The sequence below is a fragment of the Chelmon rostratus genome, chromosome 1 (genome assembly GCF_017976325.1).
Source record: "Chelmon rostratus isolate fCheRos1 chromosome 1, fCheRos1.pri, whole genome shotgun sequence".
NCBI classification, from domain to species: domain Eukaryota; kingdom Metazoa; phylum Chordata; class Actinopteri; order Chaetodontiformes; family Chaetodontidae; genus Chelmon; species Chelmon rostratus.
This window is the reverse complement of record NC_055658.1, coordinates 32,722,168-32,743,636: the sequence shown is the minus strand read 5'-3', so window position 1 is coordinate 32,743,636 and position 21,469 is coordinate 32,722,168. Positions and strand designations below refer to the sequence as shown.

Sequence of the window (21,469 nt, the reverse complement as noted above, 5' to 3'; positions counted from 1 at the left end):
GCATTCAAAATATGCAAAGAATCATCATGAAAATATAATTAATAATAATAATTAATATTAAAAGTAAAAGTAACGTTACTCATCGTTAACCATGAATAATGTTTGTCAGTTAGGAGCTTTTCCTGTATATAAAACCTAATCTGAGAAGTCGGTGAACTAATGGACAGATACAGAAACATGACCAAGATTATCCTCCGGAAATAAGTGAGGAAAAAACAACGTTACCTCAAAACTGAGTAAATGTAACGTGTACTTCCTTACTTTCCTGTCATATCCTCTCATCTCTCCAATTACAATTTCTAACTTAAATAATACAGGAAAAGGTTCTAGTTTTCTTGTTAGCAGCTAAGCTAGCGGACGAACGCTGCTCTCCATCTTTTCCTTCAGCAAACGGACTCTGGCGGCTAACATTAGCTGCCGAGCTAACCGCTAACTTACCGTACTTCCTACCTGGGACTCTCGCCTCCCCCCTCCTCCGTTTCCCTTCTCCTTCTCTCCTGTCCTCTCCTCCTCTTCTGCTCCTGCTGGACCCTCCTCAACTAATAACGGATCGATGTTTTTCGATGACATTTCAAAAACTTTGGGTAAAAAGTTCGTTATCTTAAAACGGAGACTCCGCAGCGGCAGTTACCTAGCAACAGGAGATGGTGCCTTCAGGAGCCGTGGGAAGTGAGAACATTGACCGTGTAATAAAATATTCCAGAGGTAAACCAGGCTGTCAAGAAACGGTTTTGTGACGCAAAAAACAAGCTTCCTGCCTCCTCCTTTCCTTGCTCACTTTTCCTTTCCTCTTTCTGTTCTCCGTCCCCACATTCCCTTTAACCTTCCCAACACCACTGAGCCAAAACTAAACAACAAATCTGTGAAAAGCATCAAAAAGAGCAAAATACATCAGCATCAAATAATAATCGTTTTATTGTTCAAAACAAGAGCAACAGGTAATCTGTGGCGTAAAATGAAGTGAGTGTAGTGGAGGGGGAGGTCAGCTCTGATGTGTTATTTTCAGGTTGGTCGTCCTCACAGAGGACACACTTCCTGCTTCTTCACCAGCTCTGATGTGACTCGACATTTTTCAGTCTGGAAGGAGAAGACACAGAGGGACATGAAGACAGACAGACATTGAAGAGCACTAAAGACATTAAACACGAAGTACAGTAAAACATTTGAAAGGCTTTAAAAAGATAAATGAAAAGAAATTGTAGATTTTGTATGTTCAGATTATTCAACACTGAATATTAGTTAACGTGCTCTCAGGATACGAAAGAAAATCATGACCAGAGGACTAGCGTGCATGTTAACGACTTCACTGATGCTTTTGAGAAGTTTGAATTATTCTATTATTGACCTGAATAAGTTCTATTACTTTGAGGTTTGTAAAGTGACCTCTGACCTTTTGAGCAGCTCCTCTGCCGTCACCTGTCCAGCTTCTCCATCGCTGTCCTCATCACTGTCCTCCGGGCTGCTGTCTGATGCCTCCTTCTTGCTCTTCTTCTTCTCCTTCCCTTTGTGTTTGTGCTTCTTATGTTTCTTCTTCTGGGGAAAAATGAGCGTGAAGTCAGAGAAGAATGGAACAGTCTGGAGAAGCAGCTATTTTATTTTGTCTCTTCTTGTTCTACCTTCTTCTCCTTCTTGTGTTTGTGCTGCTTCTTGTTCTTGTGTTTCTTCTCTTTGTTCCTCTTCCTGGGGTTCTCCTCCTCCCTGGGGGAGCGGGCAGAGGTGGCGCCTCCTCTGACTGAACAGGGGAGCGACAGGCAGAGTTTAGTTGACGTTAAAAACCCGACTACTCTAACAGGTTTTTACACCACATTCACAGAGAAGTCTGCAGCTGGAGGCTTGTCCTCTGTGAAACACCCCCCCCCCCACTCACACTGGAGTTTATTCTGTCCCACACACACCCTCCTGCTGCCACTAATACTCACCAGAGCACCAAATGTGGATTCATCCGCCACTGAAAATAGTCCCCAACAGATGCACTATTTCTTCCTGTTAGTCAAGTAAACTGTTTCTTTCATTCATGTTATTTACTGAAGCTTCCGATGAGTAAAAGAGATGATTCACTCCAACTCATGTAGATAGAAAAAGATGAATTGTGCAGAGTAGTGATCCATTTTTGGACAAGTAAGTAAAACTTTCAGAAAGCCTTTAACGATTGTTCAGCTCAGATTCCTGATCGTCTTCATAAACTCACCTTTGTCTCTTGACAGCAGAGCAGCCGAAGGGGGGGGCAGCTTCGGACCAAACACTTCTTCTTGTGTCGAGTTCTGAGACGAGAGCACCGCTTTTAAGAAAAAAAAAAACACAGAGCAAAACAAAGAGACATCAGAATCATACATACACACGTCAGCTTCTGCTTCCTGTTCACACTTCATCAGCTCTCCTCTTATTTATCTGGAAAGTTTCTAAAACAACAGCCTGGAAATCATAAGAGATTTGTCCTGACGTCATCATCACAGCTTGAAACTGCAGGAGACACTCAGGCTGCACTGAGACGTGTCCCACAGCGTCCAGACCCTCCTCCTCTCAGCTTCATAATGCAGAGAGGGTCAGATCTGTCACCAGAGCTCGGGTCTTCCTACATTTCCAAAACATGAGAATGCAGCAGCATGATGGGAGCTGATGATGCCTCTCTGCTGTTTGTTGTATTTAAAACATTTACATCACAGTTATAACTGTTATAACTGCAGCAGCTGATCAACATGCAGTCTGACACCGACTGTAACCAAAACTTCATTTAAGTCACTTTACTGTCTCTGATTCATCAAAACCCCCAACCCCCCCCCTCAAAATTAAACACATCAAATAAGAACATACATGCTAACATTAGCCTGAAATAAAACAACAGAGCGATTCGTCACAGAAACACCTGACAGCACACACACACACACACACCTCAGGCACACGAACACGTCTCACTTTACATACGTACAAACAAACGCACCACGTGACCTGAACCGAACCTTTGACCAATCGTCTCTACGTGTCTTTGCACACATTCACAGCTGCAGCCTGCCTGGTCTTCACAAACAGCCTTTGAGCTGTGCTGTCACAGTCGGTCTCAGGTCATGTTACCTGTCTGCTGGCCGGATGTGATGGTGGAGGAGGTGGTGGAGGAGGTGACGGAGGAGGTGGTGGAGGTGATATTGAAGAGGTTCAGCTGCTGTGGCTCCCCTCTGACCTCATGCTCCTCCGCGTCCTTCACCTCTTCCTCATCGTTGCTCTCTCCCTCCGATGAAGAGGAGGATTTCTCATCAGAGGAGCCAGCGAAGATGGCTTTAAACAGATCCATGGGAGGCCTGCTCTCCTCCTCTTCCTCCTGCTCCTCTTCCTCTGCTCCATCACCTTGTTTCTTCTTGTCTGAGCTGTGCTGATCCACCGACTTAGTCTGCATGAAGAGAGAAGAAGGTCAGACGTCTACAGTCGCAGCTGCTCTCCGGAGGACAAACCCGGCAGCTTTATCCTCTACCTCTGCTCTGCTGTCCAGACTCCGCCTGCTGGCGCTGCCGGAGGCGGGTTCGCCGCGTTCGGACGCTTGTTCCAGGTTGCTCGCAGATTTGTTTCGTGCAGCACTGAGCAGCTCACTCAGCGGGTCAGTTTGCTTCTTCTCCTCCTTCCGGTCTGAAACGTCCCACCGAGACTTCTTCCCAGGCTCTGGAGGCTTTGGAGGAGCTGAGGAGGAGGAGGAGGAGAGAAGGATAATGTAACATCACCCAGCTGGAGAGAATCATGTCACACTTCAATATTACAACGCAGAATCAAAACGGGAAAACTGAGATTCACATAATGAACATCAGTTTTCCCGTTTTTATTCTGCTGAAGTTCAGCAGCTTCAGTCTTTGTCCTCCTTCACTGTTTGGCAGCTGTGAGCTTCCGTACCTGTGAGTTAGTTTATTATCTATTCATTATATTACTGTGTACTCACACTATATTTTACATTATAAGATATATTACTACATTTCACCTTCCACTGTTTTCTGCACTATATTGCACTGTTACATTATACAGTTTTATTACCTGATAAACATCATATTTCTATATTAATACAGATAGATAGTATCATTAGTTAGTATGTATGTAGGTTGGACTGTGATTTGTTCATAGGAAATGACTTCATGTCACAGTCCTCATTTAAACCATGAGGTTGTGACTCGGTGTCAAACATCAATAAAACTTATTAATCCTTTCTGACAGAAACTCACCTGAAAACAGCACAAAGTCAATATATTTACTGTCTGAGCTCATCAGCTTCAGTGATTTCTGTAAATATCTGCTGATTCTGGATCTGATGCAGCAACACGTTTCAAACACGTTGTGACAGGAGCAACTAAAGACTGGGAAAGATGTGGAACGCTCCAAAAACACCTGTTTGGATCATTCCACAGGTAAACAGGTTGATTGGTAACAGGTGAGAGCATCATGACTGAAAGGCTCAGAGGTTCACAGCGAGGATGGAGTGAGGGTCACCACTTCAACACGTGATTGGATACAGAGATTAATACCTGGACTCAGGAACACTTCAGGAAGCTGATCAAACACAGTTTGATTGTTAATGACTGATTCTGGTTTTACTGATGTTTTAAACAGAGTCCAGACGGCTCTGAATCAGGCTGTATTTCAGATATCAGTAACTTGTAAACACTCTGAGCTGTGAGCGCCCCCTGTCTGTGGAAAGCAGGAAGTGAATTAACATACCTGATGTCTCTCTGCTCTCAGTCACAGTCAGGAAGTTGAAGACTGAAAACTTGTCTCTCTTGACCTTCGGCTGACCCACCACACTGGACCTGCAGGACCAACAACAACAACAACGTCTTCATTTAGACAAAGATCAGAGAAAAGTCCAGAAACTGCAAACAGATTTCCTCTCCTGTGTGTGTGTGTGTGTGTGTGTGTGTGTGTGTGTGTGTGTGTGTGTGTGTGTGTGTTGTACCCGGGGTAGGGGTCTGGGATGTTGAATCTCTTGCAGAGTAGTTTGTCAGGATGCCACTCGAATGTTTCTCTGGTCAGTTTTCCGAACATCTTCATATTTACGGCGGCCTGTTTGTCGTCCACGTCGCCCTGGCAACCAAACAACAAACGGATTTAAGGCCACAGTCGGCTGAGAAAGTAAAGATTCGACATGATAACTGAAAACTCCCTTCAGATCATGTTAGTCTCACATGCAGTCTGTGTTACAAACTGGGGGAGCCTCTATTTAGATGAAAAGATCTTATCTTAAAAAAGTCCTTATCTTATCTAATTAAAAAACATCGTGTGTGTACAGAACCAGCACACAGCAGCTCCTGCTCCTCATTCCTCCTTCTGTTGTCACCTTTCATTTTAAGATGTCTGACTAAAGTCAGGACATCTCCACCTGTGCTGCTCACATTTGGACCGTTTGGTTTTCTGTCTAATAATAATTATATAATAATAATAATTACAAAAGGAAATGTAGCACAAAGAGCTTTACGATCAACGATAAAGGAAAATAAAGAGCTAAAAATGAGTTCTAACGTTGGGTCCAGTTAAAGGCCCCTCCCAGAAGACCTGAGGGCTCTGCTGGGTTCATTTGGTCAAAGCAAGTTAGATAAATATGAAGGAGCAAGACCATTAAGAGCTTCATCAACCAATAAAAGGATTTTAAAATCAATTCTAAAGAGGCACAGGAAGCCACTGCTGAGGCTGGTCGGACAGAGAACCGGTCTAATGTGAGCTCTCTTTCTGGTCTTTGTCAGCATTCGAGCAGCTGAGTTTTGGAGTTTCTGAGTTTTGGAGTAATTTTAGTCTTTTTATGGAGACCATAAAGAAGAGCATTGCAGGAATCAATCCTGCAGGTAATGAATGAATAATTGTCTCTGCACTGGCTTGAGAGAGAAACTGGCTGACTTTGGTGATGTTCTTTAAATGATAAAATGTCTTTCTTGTGACGTCCTTCATATGATTCTGCGTCAAACGTTACACCAAGATATTCAACTTGTTGACAGGGGCTGAAAGAGACGGCTTGTAGTTAATTAGCCAGTTTCTGTCTCTGGTCTCCTGTACCAATAGCTAAAACCTGGATTTGTCCTGGTTGAGCTGTAGATCCAGGATTTAATGTCTGAAATACAGTTAAAAAGGACAACAAGTGGTCCCGTGTCATCAGGAGACACGGCGATGTAAAGTTGTGTGTCATCTGCATAGCTGTGAAAGCTGCACAGCTGCCTCCTGATGACATTTCCAAGCGGTCAGCAGGTGTGGGCTTGCAGCGGGGGGGGGGGGGGTGTGACGTGTGTGCGTCTCTCAACACGTCTTAAAGAACAGTAAAGTATTCCTGAAGTGTCCTACCTCCTGGTCCCGGCTGACCTCCACGCTGTCGTCGTCCTCCTGGTGTTTGGCTCGGGTGAAGCGGGAGGAGAGCGACGAGGAGGAGGGTCTGTACAGGATGGAGGCTCGGACAAACTCCTCCCTCTCCCTGCTGCGCTCCCACTCGGTCGCCCCCGGGTCCAGACTCTGCTCCAGGGCGTCTGAGACACAGAGACGGGGAAGAGGTTTACATCTGAGTTCAGCATCACTGTCCCAGAGGACCCCCGTCTGACTGTCTGACCCTCACTGAGCAGCCTCCATCTTTCTTTGTATCTGGAGCGTTAAGAGTCACAGGGTGCATCTCAGTTCTCTTAATTGTTGTGTCCTCGCTCGAACCGGTGCCGACCCAAAGCTCTTATTTCTGCTCCCAGGAGTGAGGAGGGATCTCGGAGGAGCCGTGAGCGAGGATACATGAGTGCGTCCTTCCCGGAAGTCTTTCAGCTGAGCGGTATGAAGACCCCGCCCCCACAGCTGGCACATTTGAACGAGGTGGAGAAAGTGTAAGTATCCTGCAGTGAGCGGCTGTAATTCAGACATGTCTAACTGAACGCTACGTTCTCCAAAGAGCGATAATACAAGAACGTTCAATTTATTTCATCCACAGCCTGTTTAGTTCTGTTATAAATGTCACTAACAGCCTCCGAGCGTGTGTGGATCATATCTGATCATACAGACGACAGCTCTCTGTTATTGATCAAACTTCACGTGTCGGAAACTTTGACGTTATGATCACAAGCCTTCACGAGGTCACGTTATGTTTCCAGAACCGTCTCTGATGTATAAACCAAACACGTCGGCCTCTCGTCACTTGTTCTGGGTGTTCTCTGAGTGAAATAATGTGTTTCATGGTTTGTCTTCACTGACAGATCTGAAGTCTGTCTCATTGAACAGGACAGAAGAAACAGCAAGGCCGATAAAGTTCAGGTCAGAAAGTGAACACCTGTTCACCAGGAACTCATTAACTCTCATGTGTGTTAATAAAAGTGTTTCACACTCTCTTCAGGATGTGCAGCTGTAGCACAGGAAGTCAGCAAAACTCTACCAGCTCTGTTGAACGTGTGTCTGCTGAAGAAGAGAGACGCTGCTGCGGTGCATGATGGGACACGTAAGACAGAGCCTCCTACCTTTGTCTCCCTGCTTCAGGCGGCTGAGGTACAGCTCATAGCGCGCCTGTTTGCTGGGGTTGTTCTCAAACGGCCTGAAGGTCTGCGTGGAGGTCTGGACGCCTCTCCACACCGCCAGGGCCTCCTGCTGGAGGCCGGAGGAGGCCGCGCCGCCCGCAGCTGACGACCCCGTGGATCGCGAGGCATCGTGGGAGTCCGGGGTCGTGCTTTTTGCGGCGGGCACGACGGAGGAGTTGCGGAGGTTGAGCAGTCGCTGTCGGTCTTCAGGCCTCAGCAGCTCCATCACTGAACTGGGACCTGATCAGGATTCAGGATTAAAACCGTTTTAATTATTATGACTGTAAATATCTTCTAGACATCTGACGGACACCAAAACAACTTTCATCCGTCTGCATATCAAAACTAATCTTCACTGAATTTGTGGCGTGATGTAACTGACATAAACTACCAGAACTCTCAAACGTTGGGCAGCAACTGAAAACTAGTTTCATTATTATTACTCTAATTACTTTCTCCATTGATCATTTAGCAATAAAATGTCAAAGTGACGTCTTCAGAAAAATCCAGTTTATTGTGATGCAAAACAGAAAAGCAGAAAATCTTCACAACCAAAGATTTTAAGCTTAAAAAAAATGCTTGAATGATTAAGTGATTATCAAAATACAAGTCAATTAATTTCCTGTCAATCGACTAAATGATCGACTGATCGTTGCAGCTCTACTTGAGCGCATCGTGCAATAAAACCACGTTTAGGTACAGCGTGAACATGTGAAGACATTCTGTGTAAAACTGATGGCAATATAATAAAAATATATTTTTAAGTGAAATGAAATCACTTTATATGGACACTAATCAGACGCTGCTCATATCCAGGAAGAACTCTTTGATTTTGATTAGAAAAGTTTAGTTGAGCTCAATCACCACAGAATTTTATGAGTTTATCCAAGTGAGGATGTTGGAATAATGAACTGCAGCTGCGCTTCAGTCATTCTTTTCCCACCTGACAGGGCGTCTTCTCCCAGCAGCGTCCTCCTCTGGCAGGAGTCCAGCTGGTGCCGGCCTCCTTGTTGGGGTTCCTCTTTCACCATGTGGCCCCTGGAGGCCCTCAGAGCCTCGGCCAGCGCGGGACTGACCCCGGAAAGACGGGAAACGTCGACCGATGGACGGAAACGATGGAGCGGACGATAGTCACTGGGCAGCGACGGGGGAGGGAAGATCTGCAGACAGACAAACAGGAAGTGAGATGAGGGGCGGAGCTTGTTTCTGATAGAAAAAACACATCGGCACGTCTGAAGCTGCTCACTGTTTTTTCTTCGGCAGGTTTTTGGGCCAGAGTGAATCCCTCCAGGATTTTGCCGAGGTACGACACGTCTTTGCTTTTGTCTGCAAAGAAGAAAAAAACTCTTTAAATTCTAATGTTCCAAACATTTCTTCAGAGGTTTCACTACAAACCAAAGCTCAGGGTTAAAGGTGTAGTTCACGGCTGGCCGACAGTCCGACACCGAACAGATCAGCTGACATGAAAAATGGTTTCTTCAGGTCAAAGTGACAGAACATCAGACAAACATGAAACATCTGTGTGGTGTGGTGAATGAGAGATCATCTGCAACCCTGGTTCCAAACAGTCTGGACTCTGTGGACGGACATGTTTCAGCAGCTCCATTCTTCTGTTGTGCCTGAACGCATCACTGGGACGTCCAGCAGCTGTGTGAGCAGGTGTGTGTGCTGTCACCTCTCCTCTGGGTGTACTGCCGCGGAGCCGTCCAGCCGTACAGGCCGTCTCCGGGCTCCTCTCCTCCCAGCACCGTGTCGTATCTGGACATGGAGTCTCTGTGGTAAACCTCTTCATCGTCGTCATCCTCCAGGGCCCCGATCCCGAACGCCTGCAGGTCAAAGGTCACACAGCAACATATAGTTACAACATACAACCATCAAGAGATGACCTAGCCTGTAGAGATCCCACCTGTCCAGCCACGCCGCCCCTCCGCGAGCCTCCCCGCGTGTCTCCGAACAGTCGACTCCTCGTCTCGGACCGCGGGTCGAACAGGTCGATGTGTTCGGGCGCTCCTCGGCCCAGCAGCGCCAGGCCTGGGTCCAGACCACGGTACCCCAGACCCTGAACCCCCACCTTGGGGTTGAAGTCCACCGGAGTCACGTCCTTGGGGGCAAAGGTCACGTTCTCTGGAGCGAACTCTTCGTCATCGTCCTGCCGGACAGAGAGAGAAGTGTTGTAATATTAATGTTCACCTGAAGCAGCTCAGAGGTTTTAACCACCGACCTCCATCTTATTTCAGCTTCAGACTGAATCATACAATCAGCCTCGGCTTCTTTGTGTCGTTAATGAACCAAGTGGAGCTGAAACAATTAGCTTAAGTTGTTCATGAAGTTCCAGTTTGTCAAACATGAACATTTTTTTTGCTTGTCTCTCTTTTATTTCACAGCAATCTGAATGTCTTCAGGTTTTAGACATTGGACAAACAAAGACATCATGCAGCGATAGTGATGGACAGTTTCAACTGACTGAATAGATAATTATATGTAAAACATAATAATTGACCACTTTTCTTCAGCCTCTCAGTCTGACTCTGGATTTCAGTCCTGTCTGTCTCTCTGCCTGCCTGCCTGTCTGCCTGGACAAACCATGAGACTGCTATCTGTTGTCTCACCCACCTCTGAGTGCTCCGATCCAGCAGGGGGCAGCGCACAGCTGTAAACTCTGCTACCACCATCTGTCAGGAGAAATGTGAGTATTAGAAGTGAAAGTACTCAAATAAAGATGTTGTTTAAATGAACAGATACAGAGGAAAGACTCGTCATCATCAATAAATTACACCAACAAATGCTCGTTTTTAGTCGATAATGAAAGCTTAAAGCAGATAGAAACGTTTTCAGGCTCATTAATTTAAGACCACTGAATCACCAAAGGATTCATTCAGGACAGAGACAGAACCTGAATCTTATTATTTGTTGTATTTTAACTACATTAAAGTGAAGAAAAACTTGACGTACCAGCCTGCTGTCTGCGAGCTTTCCTCTTCACACGAGGCCCGACGCCCTGGCCTTCCTTCCAGCCCATCCTCCTCAGCAGCTCCACCCCGATGGACAGCCTGACAGACAAAACCAACGCACCTCAAAATACACTCGTTCTTCACGCGACGCAGCAGGAGGAAACACACAGTTCACTCCGTCTATTTCACACGTTTTCAATAACTCGCCTTCACTGTGTTATTCAGACTAAAAGCAGAATCCACCATGAAGTTATACACTTTCACTGAATGTTGGTTAAAATCTTATCTGTGCTTAATTAGTTAATTAATTTGGGTTTGAATTTGAAGAATTTGTGTGATGGTTTTTACTATCAGTTAACTGATATATAAATATTAAACTTGTGTCCATCAGTATTTTAAAAAGTCATCAAATCTTCGACAGTCCCAAAACCTAAAAAGTTGGACTGTGTGACACAGCTGTCAGCTGACTGCACCTCCAAGGACCCAACAGGACCCATCAGGACCCAGAAGGACCTCGCAGGACCCATCAGGACCCTGCAGGACCCAGTAGGTGCACAGCGACATGTTGGCCCCATGTGGGATCTGAGTGGAAGCGGCGGTCAGTAGAAGCAGAGTTGGGGTTTCTCACCTACTTCAGTGGAAAGGTAACAAAGGTGAGATCAGTGTCCAATGAGGGACATGGAGACACTGTACTGGGTCCATAAACAGGAGAATCTGTGGGGTGAATGACTGCTCATAGAGAAGGTCTGAACCCAAATGAGCACCACTAGAAAAACTCCAAACATAAAAAATGTGTCTCTGACTTTTCCTTTGACTCTGGACATTCTGACCTCTGGACTCTTCTCTGATTTAAATAAAGATTTCATTGAAATGTTGCATCTTTCCTCTTAGTGGTGCTCCTGCGTTTTAAGGAAGTCTCACCTGTGAAAGTTTGACCACCTGCTCTGTGCATCATATAACCTCTGCTGCTGATGGAAGCAGTGGTCACCTGGTCGCAGTGTGGGGGCGTTGCAGTTACCTGGCAGGTGAGATCAGCTCCTCCAGCAGCGTGTCTCCGGGGATCAGCGCTGCCTGAGCGCCGACGGCTCTCGCCTTCTCTCTGGCCTCGTCCCTGCGACCGGACGAGAACTCCTGGCTGGTGGTGATCTGTCTGGGAGCGATGCCGTGCTCGCCGAAGTCCTGACACACCACAACAACAACAACAACAACAACACTCAGCTCCACTAAACCTGCATCAGCACCAGCACTCTGACTCAAAATCACTGTTTACAGACAAGAAAATACAGTTCAGACCTCTTCTCTTAGAAATGAAAGTACAGCTCATTTAAGAGCAGATGATCTGCCTGCACTGTGAGGCTCTAATGAGACGCCTCTGCACCAGACCATCGTACAGAGGGAGGACATGTCTCCTGGTGACTGCTTGGCTGCAGCTTAATCACAGAGTTGGACTCAGAGACTTCATTATCAAAGTTTTTAGAGAGCTGGACCTGTCAGACTCCCTCGCAATAAAAAAGCTAATATTAGAATAAAGTCAGAAAAACTTTCATCTTGCGATCGCATTGGGTGATAAAATCTTCTGTCACATCATCACATGTTGTTTAGTTTTTGTTATCCTCTCATGTTTTAGTATCTATCACTATCACCATCTGTGTGATGATCAGTGTCAAACGTAAATTCAATGATTAAAACCAAAAGTAAAACTTATTCAAAGAGAGTTTTTGGTGCTGAATGAAAACACTTCTCTACCTCCTCATCCATGAAATCTTCTGGTCTGGCATGATGCTTGTCAGCTTTCTGTTGCCGTGACGACACAAAGGTTGACGGCGTCCAGCCTGAAGACCCAACAACGTCACGTTAACAATCACAAGCTAAGAAGTACATATACTGACATTTCACACCTGGAAAGAAATGAGGTTTCAGCTCAACAAATGCAGGATTTAACCACTGCAGACACACTGAAGCAGGACATGACCTTTGACCCTCGTTTGGTACAAAGGAACATAATCAAGCTGAGCGTTGGATCACCACCGATCCAGATCCTGGACTAACAGTCTCCCTTCAGTCAGAGCAGGTGAACGGGTGTTCTGACGCAGCAGGACTGACCTTCTTTAGTGCCCACCGTGTTGAAATAACCAGCTGAAAACCCTCCGGTGAACGCTCCGTGGAACCTCTGATACCGGCCCTTCTCATCCTTCACCGTCTGCTCGTGGAGAGGGACGGGCTTCTTCAACGGCTCGTCTGCAGCAGACACACAAAACACAAGTTTCATACATTACATCATGTATACTCAGGTCCTATACTTCACTAAATATAATAATACTTCAAATACTCAAGCGAAGGTCCTTCATTTGATAATTCACACGAGTGAACATATACTGTAGAAATATTAGGAGAAAATATGCTAAGCATCAAAAATAAAAAGGAAGTTTACGTGCAAGCAGTACAGTTTAAGGATAAGGAGAAAAAAATGAGTTCCTCGAGCAGAACCAAACTCAATGCAAAAATCTCGCATGTTCTGTTACCTTGGTTACTGTCTGAAGTTACTGCGGATAATGAACGATACGACTATCTGAACCACTCTTCAGCAGTAATTTTCACACACATCTGACACACTAAAATACATCCATGTCAACAAAAACGTATATTCTCTAACTGTTTACACTCGTTCCTCCTTCAATGTTCAACTACAATCTTCTTTGGCTTCAGAAAACCGACTGGAGAGAAAGTTCACGGTTAAGAAGTTGATCGAAATAATTAGAGGTTTCAGTGGTTTCAGAATCACTTGTAGGCCGAATACACGGGAGGACGTGTGATCTTAACTGAGATAATACTGGCATGTTAATTCAGCCGTTAGGAGCGACAATATAAAACAGACAGACATTTGAATGAAGTCTGGGTTACACATCAGTGGGCTAGGATAACGACCCAGGGCTTGCTGCTAGCTAGCTGCTCTGTTAGCTTAGCATCCTAAAGTTCCCGCTGGAAACTTCGCGGCTCATTTCTAAACACATTAAACAGGCGTGAAGAGTCAAAGGGCGAACAGGCGGATATTAAACTGCTCCAGAATTAACTCTACCTTCTTCCAGAGGCTCCAACGGAGTTCCGTAAGTCACGAAATCCTCGTCGCTCTCACTGTCGGACGCCATGTTTTTACTACAACTACAGTAAGCGCAGAAGAACAAACTTCAGGGCGGAAGGCGAAGGGTCATCTGCAACACATGAACGAGGGAGGAAGCGCGACATGTGCTGATGCTTAAACTGTTTATTATAAAGAAAAGTCACCCCACTTCTTACAGCTTTGTCTGGTGTCAGCAATCACATTTTAGTTATTAATTCATGGAACAATCAGTACATTCACACACAAACAAACAAAAAACAACAAAAAATAAACAATAAAAATTGTTCATAAATAAGTACATTTAGTTTTTTGTGTGTTTCCCACCAAAATGATGGACTGACAGCATCAGATCACACCTGAATTAGTTTAACATGTCTTTGAGTGGTTATTCCTCACACTATAAATACTGGACTCTTCAGCTTTGGTTGAATGAAAGTGCTGTTGTTAATATGGGCTTAGACAGTTATGTTATCAGCACATCTTATCTGTTCGGCTGCATGTATTTGTGTTTGTCAGACAGAAGTCTGTCTAATAGGCTACAACTGTTTTTCACTGGTTTGGCTGCTTGTTAATTTAAAATTAAAGCTGTTTTTGTGGTATGTTTATTAGATTTATCTCGCAGCATGTGCTGAAATACAGAACGAAGCACTGTCACCTCTCTTCATGTGGAGCATTGGTTATTACCCGATGACATGAAATAATGTTTATTTACACGAGCCTTGTATTTATCGACAGTATATTTTTGAAATGTAAAGGTGTAACACTTTGGTGTGAACTGAAGGGAAAACTTCTGTCTGATCTGGCTCCCAGACAGCTGCTCTACACCATCGACTGGGAATCAGGGAATCCATCTGTGAAGCTCCCAAAGTTTGCGCATGACTGGACCGCCGCTGGCCTCGTCCACAGTGGTGACAGTCTGCACGCATACAGGAGGCCGAACAGCTGGTGCAGTCTCAACAACTCGGAGCCTGAGCGTGATTTCAGACAACTTTTGTTTCTGGGATAAGTCTCCCTGAAGCTGGAGACCAACATCACCCCCATCACCAAAAAGGCCCAGCAAAGGAGACCCATCTTCTGCAAGCACTCAGTCTGTGCACGTCTATCACTGTCTGATTTGGATCAGACACCAAACAGGACAGTTAGAACTGCAAAAAAGACTTTTACAGTCCTGTAGTTATACACCTCCAGAGTCTGGAAACAAGCAGGGAAAATCCCTGCAGAGCCGTCGCACAGTGGCCTTTAACCTCTCCCTTCAGTTATGCTAACAGAGCACATGAAAAATAAAAACCAGACATAAAACAGGCATCAAACTCATGAGGACAGTAAAATTAGCCATACTTCCTGTGCAATAAACTGAAACACTACACAATGTTTCTGTACAGGAGGCCAGGAGGCCTTTAATATACTACAGACAGACAGACAGACAGACAGACAGACAGATAGATAGATAGATAGATAGATAGATAGATAGATAGATAGATAGATAGATTTGTTATTAAAGAAGTGTAATGTTCACTGCAGAGGAGCAGAGGTGTCGACTATCGAATGTCCATCCAAAGCACACAACAGTTTGTCATTTGTTTTCTTTGAGCCTGAAATCACTCAGAACCCCCTCAGTGATCTATAAAAACTCACGCTGCTCGACAAAAACCAAATGCTTGGCTCAGCAGAAAGCCGAGGCTCCGTTCAGATCCAAATCTGAGACCCCCTCGACTGCACAGAAAACACAGAGCCCCCCTGCTCTTTGTAACACGACCGAGCTGTTAAACTTCAGGGGGTTTAAACTAACTGAACCTGGGAGGAGCTGGACGGGGCTCAGGGTGGGGGGCGGAGGGTAAGTTCGGTGGTGTAATATGTAGTTTCCTGGTCAGAGACAGTAAGGAGCCAGTTTAGGGCCAGGAAATAGCCAGGACCGAGCCGGGAAAGAACCAGGAGGTAGATGGGACATAGCCCTGTTTTGTGGTCTGTCCTCCCTCCTGGTCTCCATGTTGCTCAGGTTCTTCCTTTCTGGTGTCACTCAGCTACTTTACCGCTTCCTGCATCCATACTCTTCACTTACGTTGAACAGTATACATATATCTGGATTTTTGCAATGAAAATGTGTATATATTGTGTTTTTTTTAGCTGATCTATTCTGCACACATATTTACTGCATATCTGTTCATCCTGGGAGAGGGATCCCTCTTCAGTGGCTCTTCCTAAAGTTTCTTCTGTTTCTGCCTGTTGAAGGAATTTTTGTGAGTTTTTACTTATCGAGGGTCTAAGGACAGTGGGTGGACAATGGGTGGACAGTGGGGGTTGCACAGTGCTGGACAGTTTGTGAAATCCCTTCAGACAAATTGTGATTTGTTATTCTGGGCTACATAATGAAAATTGACTTGACAGAACCAGGAAAGGCCCAGAAGAAAGGACAGAGGTGGGAAAAAGGTTGGACAGAGCCGGGACAGAGGTGGGACAGAAGTGGGACAGAGGTTGGACAGAGCCGGGACAGAGCCTGGACAGAGAGGGACAGAGGTGGGAAAAAGTCGGGACAGAGTCAGAAGAATCTGCTGTTTTGATTTGTGTTTGACATCTCCTGCAGGCAGAGACCAAAGTGCTGAAGAAACATGATGAAATTAATAAAAAAAAAAATCAAAAGTAAACATATAAAATCAATGAAAGTATAAATGTGATATTAGATCAGGATGTTAGGTCATGCAGGAGTAGAGGAGGGCAGGAGGGGGGACACAGTCCACTACAGCAGCTCACAGAAACAGAAACACAACATTTAATGTTAGATCAATAAAATGAGCCTTTGATCATAAAAACATTTGAACTTTTTGTCTTTTTGTCCTTCATGTCACCTGTTCACTGCTTGGAGTCATCCTACATGAACAAACAGATGCATAAAGTCAGATAAGATGCGGGTTTGAGTCATAAACACATGGCAGCTTGATGGGAAAACTTATGAAAGAGTGGGAAGAAAGTACAGTTCTTCACGCCTCCTCTGCTTCTGACCACTAGGTGTCGCCCTCTGCACACGGTTCACCGGTTTGAAGTGGGGCATGTCATTTCAGTTTGGAGGGAAATATTGTACCTTTCACTGCATTCCTTCCACTTCACTGGGTGACAGCTGGACTCACTGGTTACTCTGCAAATTTCACATTTCACGTTTAACATGAGATGAAAATGTCTGCTGTCAGCTGCTGTCAGGTCACACACATCCAAAACATCCGCCTGACTTCAGCTTCATGACACAATGAGTTTTTATGTTTTCTGTAGAGTTAGAGAATTTTCTCAACCTGCACGTGATCCATTAACTGACCTGAGAGCAGGGAAACCAACCAGCTGTGTCAGTGACAGGAAGCGTTCTTCACCAGAGGTGGACGAAGTCCTCAGATTTCTTTAATGAAGTACAACAACCACCTTAAATTCTCCGTTACAAGTGAGTAAAATAAAGTATCATCAGGGACATGTAATCAAAGTATGAGAGGTAAAATACTTGAAAAATACCTGCCTGTACTTACAGTGCTTGAGTAAATGTACTTAGTTACATTCCACCACCGCTCCTAACAATGAAAACTTTGACATTTGATGCTTGAGTCGGTTGACAGTTTGCAGTTGGAGACAAACACACTGGATGAAGAATGAGGAAGTTAATGTCTGTGGTCTGGCCCAGTTATCAGCGCTGGAGACACACAGCTGATGGAGCATGATGAGATCCTTTAAGACACAAAACGCCTGATGTCTCCTCATAACTCATTCACAGCAGGACACACACACACACACACACACACACACACACACACACACACACACACACACACACACAGAAGGAAAAGTCTTTAGATCCAGTATGTGTTCAGTTCATGAGATGTGTGTAAATACACACGAGTAGACATGAGAGGGGAAAAGATGCTCCTCATGACTGCAGACAGGACAATCAGTTTCACCGCCACTGTCATTATCATTATTATTATTATTATTATTATTATTATCATTGTTGTTATTATTATTATTATTATTATTATTATTATCATTGTTATTATTATTATCATTATTATTATTATTATTATTATTATTATTATTATTATTATTATTATTATTATTATTATTAATAACAATAATAATAACGTTATTGTTATAGTTGTAAAGCAAGATTCCATTTTTTTGGCCTTTTTTCCATCTGCTCCTTTATTTCCAACACATTCTGAAACAATGCTGAAATAAACTGGCCCACAGTTGAATCTGATTTCTGTCCCCTGATGAAGATGGTGGTCATAAACTGTCCACCTCCACCAGGACAAGAGTTCATCTTTTATTTCTCTGTTTTCGTTCGTTGGGGATGCAGCAGTTTGCAGCAGTTTGCAGTCTAACGTCCAGTGATTAACATTTGTGACCAGTGCTACAAACTGTAACCGTTAGCATGTGTTTACTTTTCCTTAACCTGAACAGACCTGAACTGACGTCCTCAGCTGAAGTAAAGGATGTGAGTCATTCTGCTTCCACTGCTGCTGCTGTTCATGTCCTCAGGTGGTGTTGAAGCAGCGTTACACCTCCTCAGCTCTAAATGTCATCATGGCGCGATAATGCCGAGCCGGCAGCAGCCGCCTGAAATATTAAAGACACCAACGTTCAGGCTGCTGGAGAGAAACTCATGACTAAAGCAGTTAGAGCTGCTTCTGATCTCCCTCTGCAGGTCTGCTGCATGAGGCAACACGCTGCAACACCCAGCCACTGAATGTGTGAGCGCACCCGATGAAGAACACGAAGAAGAGGAGGAGAGGAGCGTGGAAAAGAGGATAAAGAGCTGCAGTAAAAGGGGGAACTGAGTGAAGCAAAGGAGGAGATGGAGGTGTGAGGAGGAGGAAGAGGAGGGGAGAGGGAGACAGAAGGAAAGGACAGGAGGCAGAGGTACAGAAGACAGGGAGGGAGGAAGTAGAGGGGGAAAGGCGGTGGTGTGGAGTAGAGAAAGGATGGGGCAAGAATAGGAGGTAGGGAAAGGAATGGAGGAAGTGGAGAATAGAGGGAGGAAGTAAGGTACGAAAAGTGGTGGTAAAGGAGGTATAAAAGGAAAGTAGAAAGTAGAAAAGAGAAGAGAAGAGAAGAAGAAGAAGAAGAAGAGAGGGAGGAGGAGGTATGAAAGACAGAAAGAAATTAGGAGAAAGGGAAGAAATGGAAAGCAGAAGGGAGAGAAAGAGAGGTAAAAGGGAAGGTGGTTAGGAGGTGGGACAGGAAGAGACGAAGTAGAGAAAAGAGGGAGGATGCATGTGTGGAAAGGAGGAGGTAAGGAAAGAAAGAAGGAGGTATGGATGAAAGAAGGAAAGGATGAGGACAGGGCAAAAAATAGAGAAGTGGAAAATAGAAAGCAGAAAAGAGAAGATGGGGATGGGCTCAGGAAAGGAAAGGTGAGAGGCTTTATGTAGTGAAGGAAATAAGGAAGTGAGAAAGGAAAAAGGCAACAGGGGAGGAAATTGTGAGGCAAAGAAGGAAAGAAGGAAGTACAAAAGGAAAGAAAAAAGGTACAGTAAGAAAAGAGAATGTAAGGAAACATGGAATCTCCTTCCAATGGTAAGTAGGGAAGGAGGAAGGAAAGCCAGAGGAAGGAGTGAAAGGGAGGAGGTAGGAAGATGGACAACATGGTGTACAAGATGAAGAGAACAGAGGTGAAGAGAAGAGAGAGAGGAAGTAGGAAATGAAAGGAGGAGGTAGAGAAGGAAAGCAGGAAGTAGCAGAGGAAAGGAAGTGAGGAAAAAAAGGTGGGGAATGTAGGAAATGGAATGCCAGCGTGTGTGTTTGTGTGTGTGTGTGTGTGTGTGTGTGAGAGAGGGAGTGAGAGTGTATGTGTGTGTGTGTGTGTGTGTGCGTGCGTGCATGTGTGCGTGTGTGTGTGTGTGTGAGATCAGCTGCTGGCTGTGTCTCTGTGTGGAGGTTCTGGTTTGTTCTCTGCTCTCTGGCCTGCAGCTTATCACATCGAATTCCCTCTAAATCAGATTAGGAGAGACGGACTTTGTCCTGCTGGCTGCAGAGAGACAGAGAGGGACAGACAGACAGACTGAAAGAGACAGACAGACAGACAGACAGACTGAAAGAGACGGACAGACAGAGGGACAGAGACAGACAGAGAGACAGACAGACAGTTAGACTGAAAGAGATGGACAGACAGACAGACAGACAGAGGGACAGAGACAGACAGAGAGACAGACTGACTGAAAGAGACGAACAGACAGACCGACAGACAGAGGGACAGAGGGACAGACAGCAGTGAGGTGAGGATTATGCTGTTGATTGTTCTGTCCTGTTGGTCTGTGACAGTCGACAGTTGACACCAATGAGACATCATATCGTTGCCATAGAAACGACTTCTGTCTTTTCAAGCGTCTGCTGTATCTGATATAATTTGTAGCATCTTAAACTGTGAATGAGGACACTGATGGTCAGTTTCATTCTTGATGAGATGGTTGAGAGTTGGGAGATTGATTGGTGGTGATTGAGCAGAACTCCGGGGGGACAGACCAGGAGGACAGGAGACAGTCCTCCTTTAGAGGACTCAGTGTCTTTTCGACCAGCTGACAGTTTGTATTTGACCTGATCAGCTGCTGAAACAGTCAACTTGATGAAGTGCGTCACAGAGGATCATTTCCTGGACGTCCTCATGTGGTTTGTCCCCCGTCTGAACTGGGCCAACGTGTCCCTGTGGTGACTCGCTGAGGTGTTGGTCCTCCCAAACAACCTGATTCATTTCACTCAACAGGCTACAAGTGAGCTAACTAATCCTGAAGTCCACGGGTCCGGATCCTCGTCTTTAGACCTGCTTTTTCCTCAGTGTGGAGGTCACGTGACCCCCCCTCCCTCTGCCGTGGCCTCCTCCCAGCAGAGCTGATGGTGCTGTACGGCTGTTCATCATCAAAACCCCTTCAAGAGCAAATGAAATTCAACTGGGGGAGCAAATAAAGAAGAAAAAACCTGGAGCTGAGGCAGGACGTTCCCTGCGGGGGTGGGAGCTGCCAGCTCTCATCTGCGGGGGTGGAGGAGGGTTTTTTTGGAGGAGTTGGAGCATTTTGGACAGTGAGAGGGAGAGGAGGGGGGTGGAGGGAATGATGGAGGCAGAATTGGGAAAGCGGCAGGTCCAGAGGAACAGCAGTGGAGGGGGGGGTTCTGGGTAGTTTGCAGCCTGCACAGACCCTGAAGAAGGAAAACAAAGTGAGAGAGAGATAAATGTAGACGCATCTGAACCACTTTATATCCTGTCGGCTGGTTTAATCTGCTGCGACGCATCATATTCTATAAGATCATCACATGTTTGTCCTCTGAGAACCTCGTATCTCACAAAAACAGCCTGTTTTCAGCTCTGTGACGATGCATTTTCAGCTGATCCAAGAGGCTTTTTAAACAGTTTATTTAGCTGAAGAAGACATGAAGGAAAACTTCATCCTTCAGTTTATCACAAACATTCAAAACATCTGGAGATACGAGCTTTTCACTGGACTTCTGCACAATAAGTAGTAACTGAAGCTGTCAGAAAATAATAGTATTTAGCTCTGAGATGTAGTGAAGGAGAAGTATAAAGTAGGATAAGATGACACTATAAATCACACATTCATAGACACAGTTCAGCGTTTGTCTCAGTGGACAGCCACTGTGTGACAGCTGGGGACAGACTCCAGCTCTCAGCCGGTGTCCCCGTCCCCGCCCGACAGCAGAATCCACCTAACATACAGGAAACCACGGGGAGAGCATGCAGACACCACACAGACAGACACTGCTCCAGCCGGGGATCGAACCCACGACCGTCTCGCTGTGAGACGGTCACAAACACCAAAGCTTTAAACACGGGAGGAGCGAGAGGCGGTGCAGCACAGAGACCCAGCCGGTCCCATCAGCTCCATCACACAGCTGTTCTGTTAAATCCAGCACTAGACTCG

At 45.3% G+C, this 21,469-nt stretch overlaps 1 protein-coding gene across 2 annotated transcripts; it reads right to left on the bottom strand.

Moving 5' to 3' along the window:
* Positions 1-897: 897 nt before the first annotated feature.
* On the bottom strand, positions 898-13,595 carry gpatch1 (G patch domain containing 1). 2 transcript variants are annotated; one of them, XM_041949888.1, is made up of 20 exons: positions 13,524-13,595; positions 12,551-12,685; positions 12,194-12,279; positions 11,466-11,626; positions 10,449-10,546; positions 10,110-10,168; positions 9,403-9,645; positions 9,172-9,322; positions 8,743-8,822; positions 8,440-8,656; positions 7,440-7,736; positions 6,298-6,476; positions 4,925-5,052; positions 4,690-4,778; positions 3,464-3,666; positions 3,070-3,382; positions 2,189-2,278; positions 1,617-1,732; positions 1,391-1,533; positions 898-1,077 (listed from the first exon to the last, which is right to left on the bottom strand). In XM_041949888.1, exons 1-20 carry the CDS (start codon positions 13,591-13,593, stop codon positions 1,044-1,046), a joined length of 2,892 nt encoding a protein of 963 aa, XP_041805822.1. In that variant the 5' UTR covers positions 13,594-13,595; the 3' UTR covers positions 898-1,043. The 2 variants fall into 2 exon arrangements, with proteins under 2 accessions (XP_041805822.1, XP_041805894.1); XM_041949960.1 differs by having other exon boundaries at positions 1,391-1,530.
* Between the last annotated feature and the right edge of the window lie 7,874 nt (positions 13,596-21,469).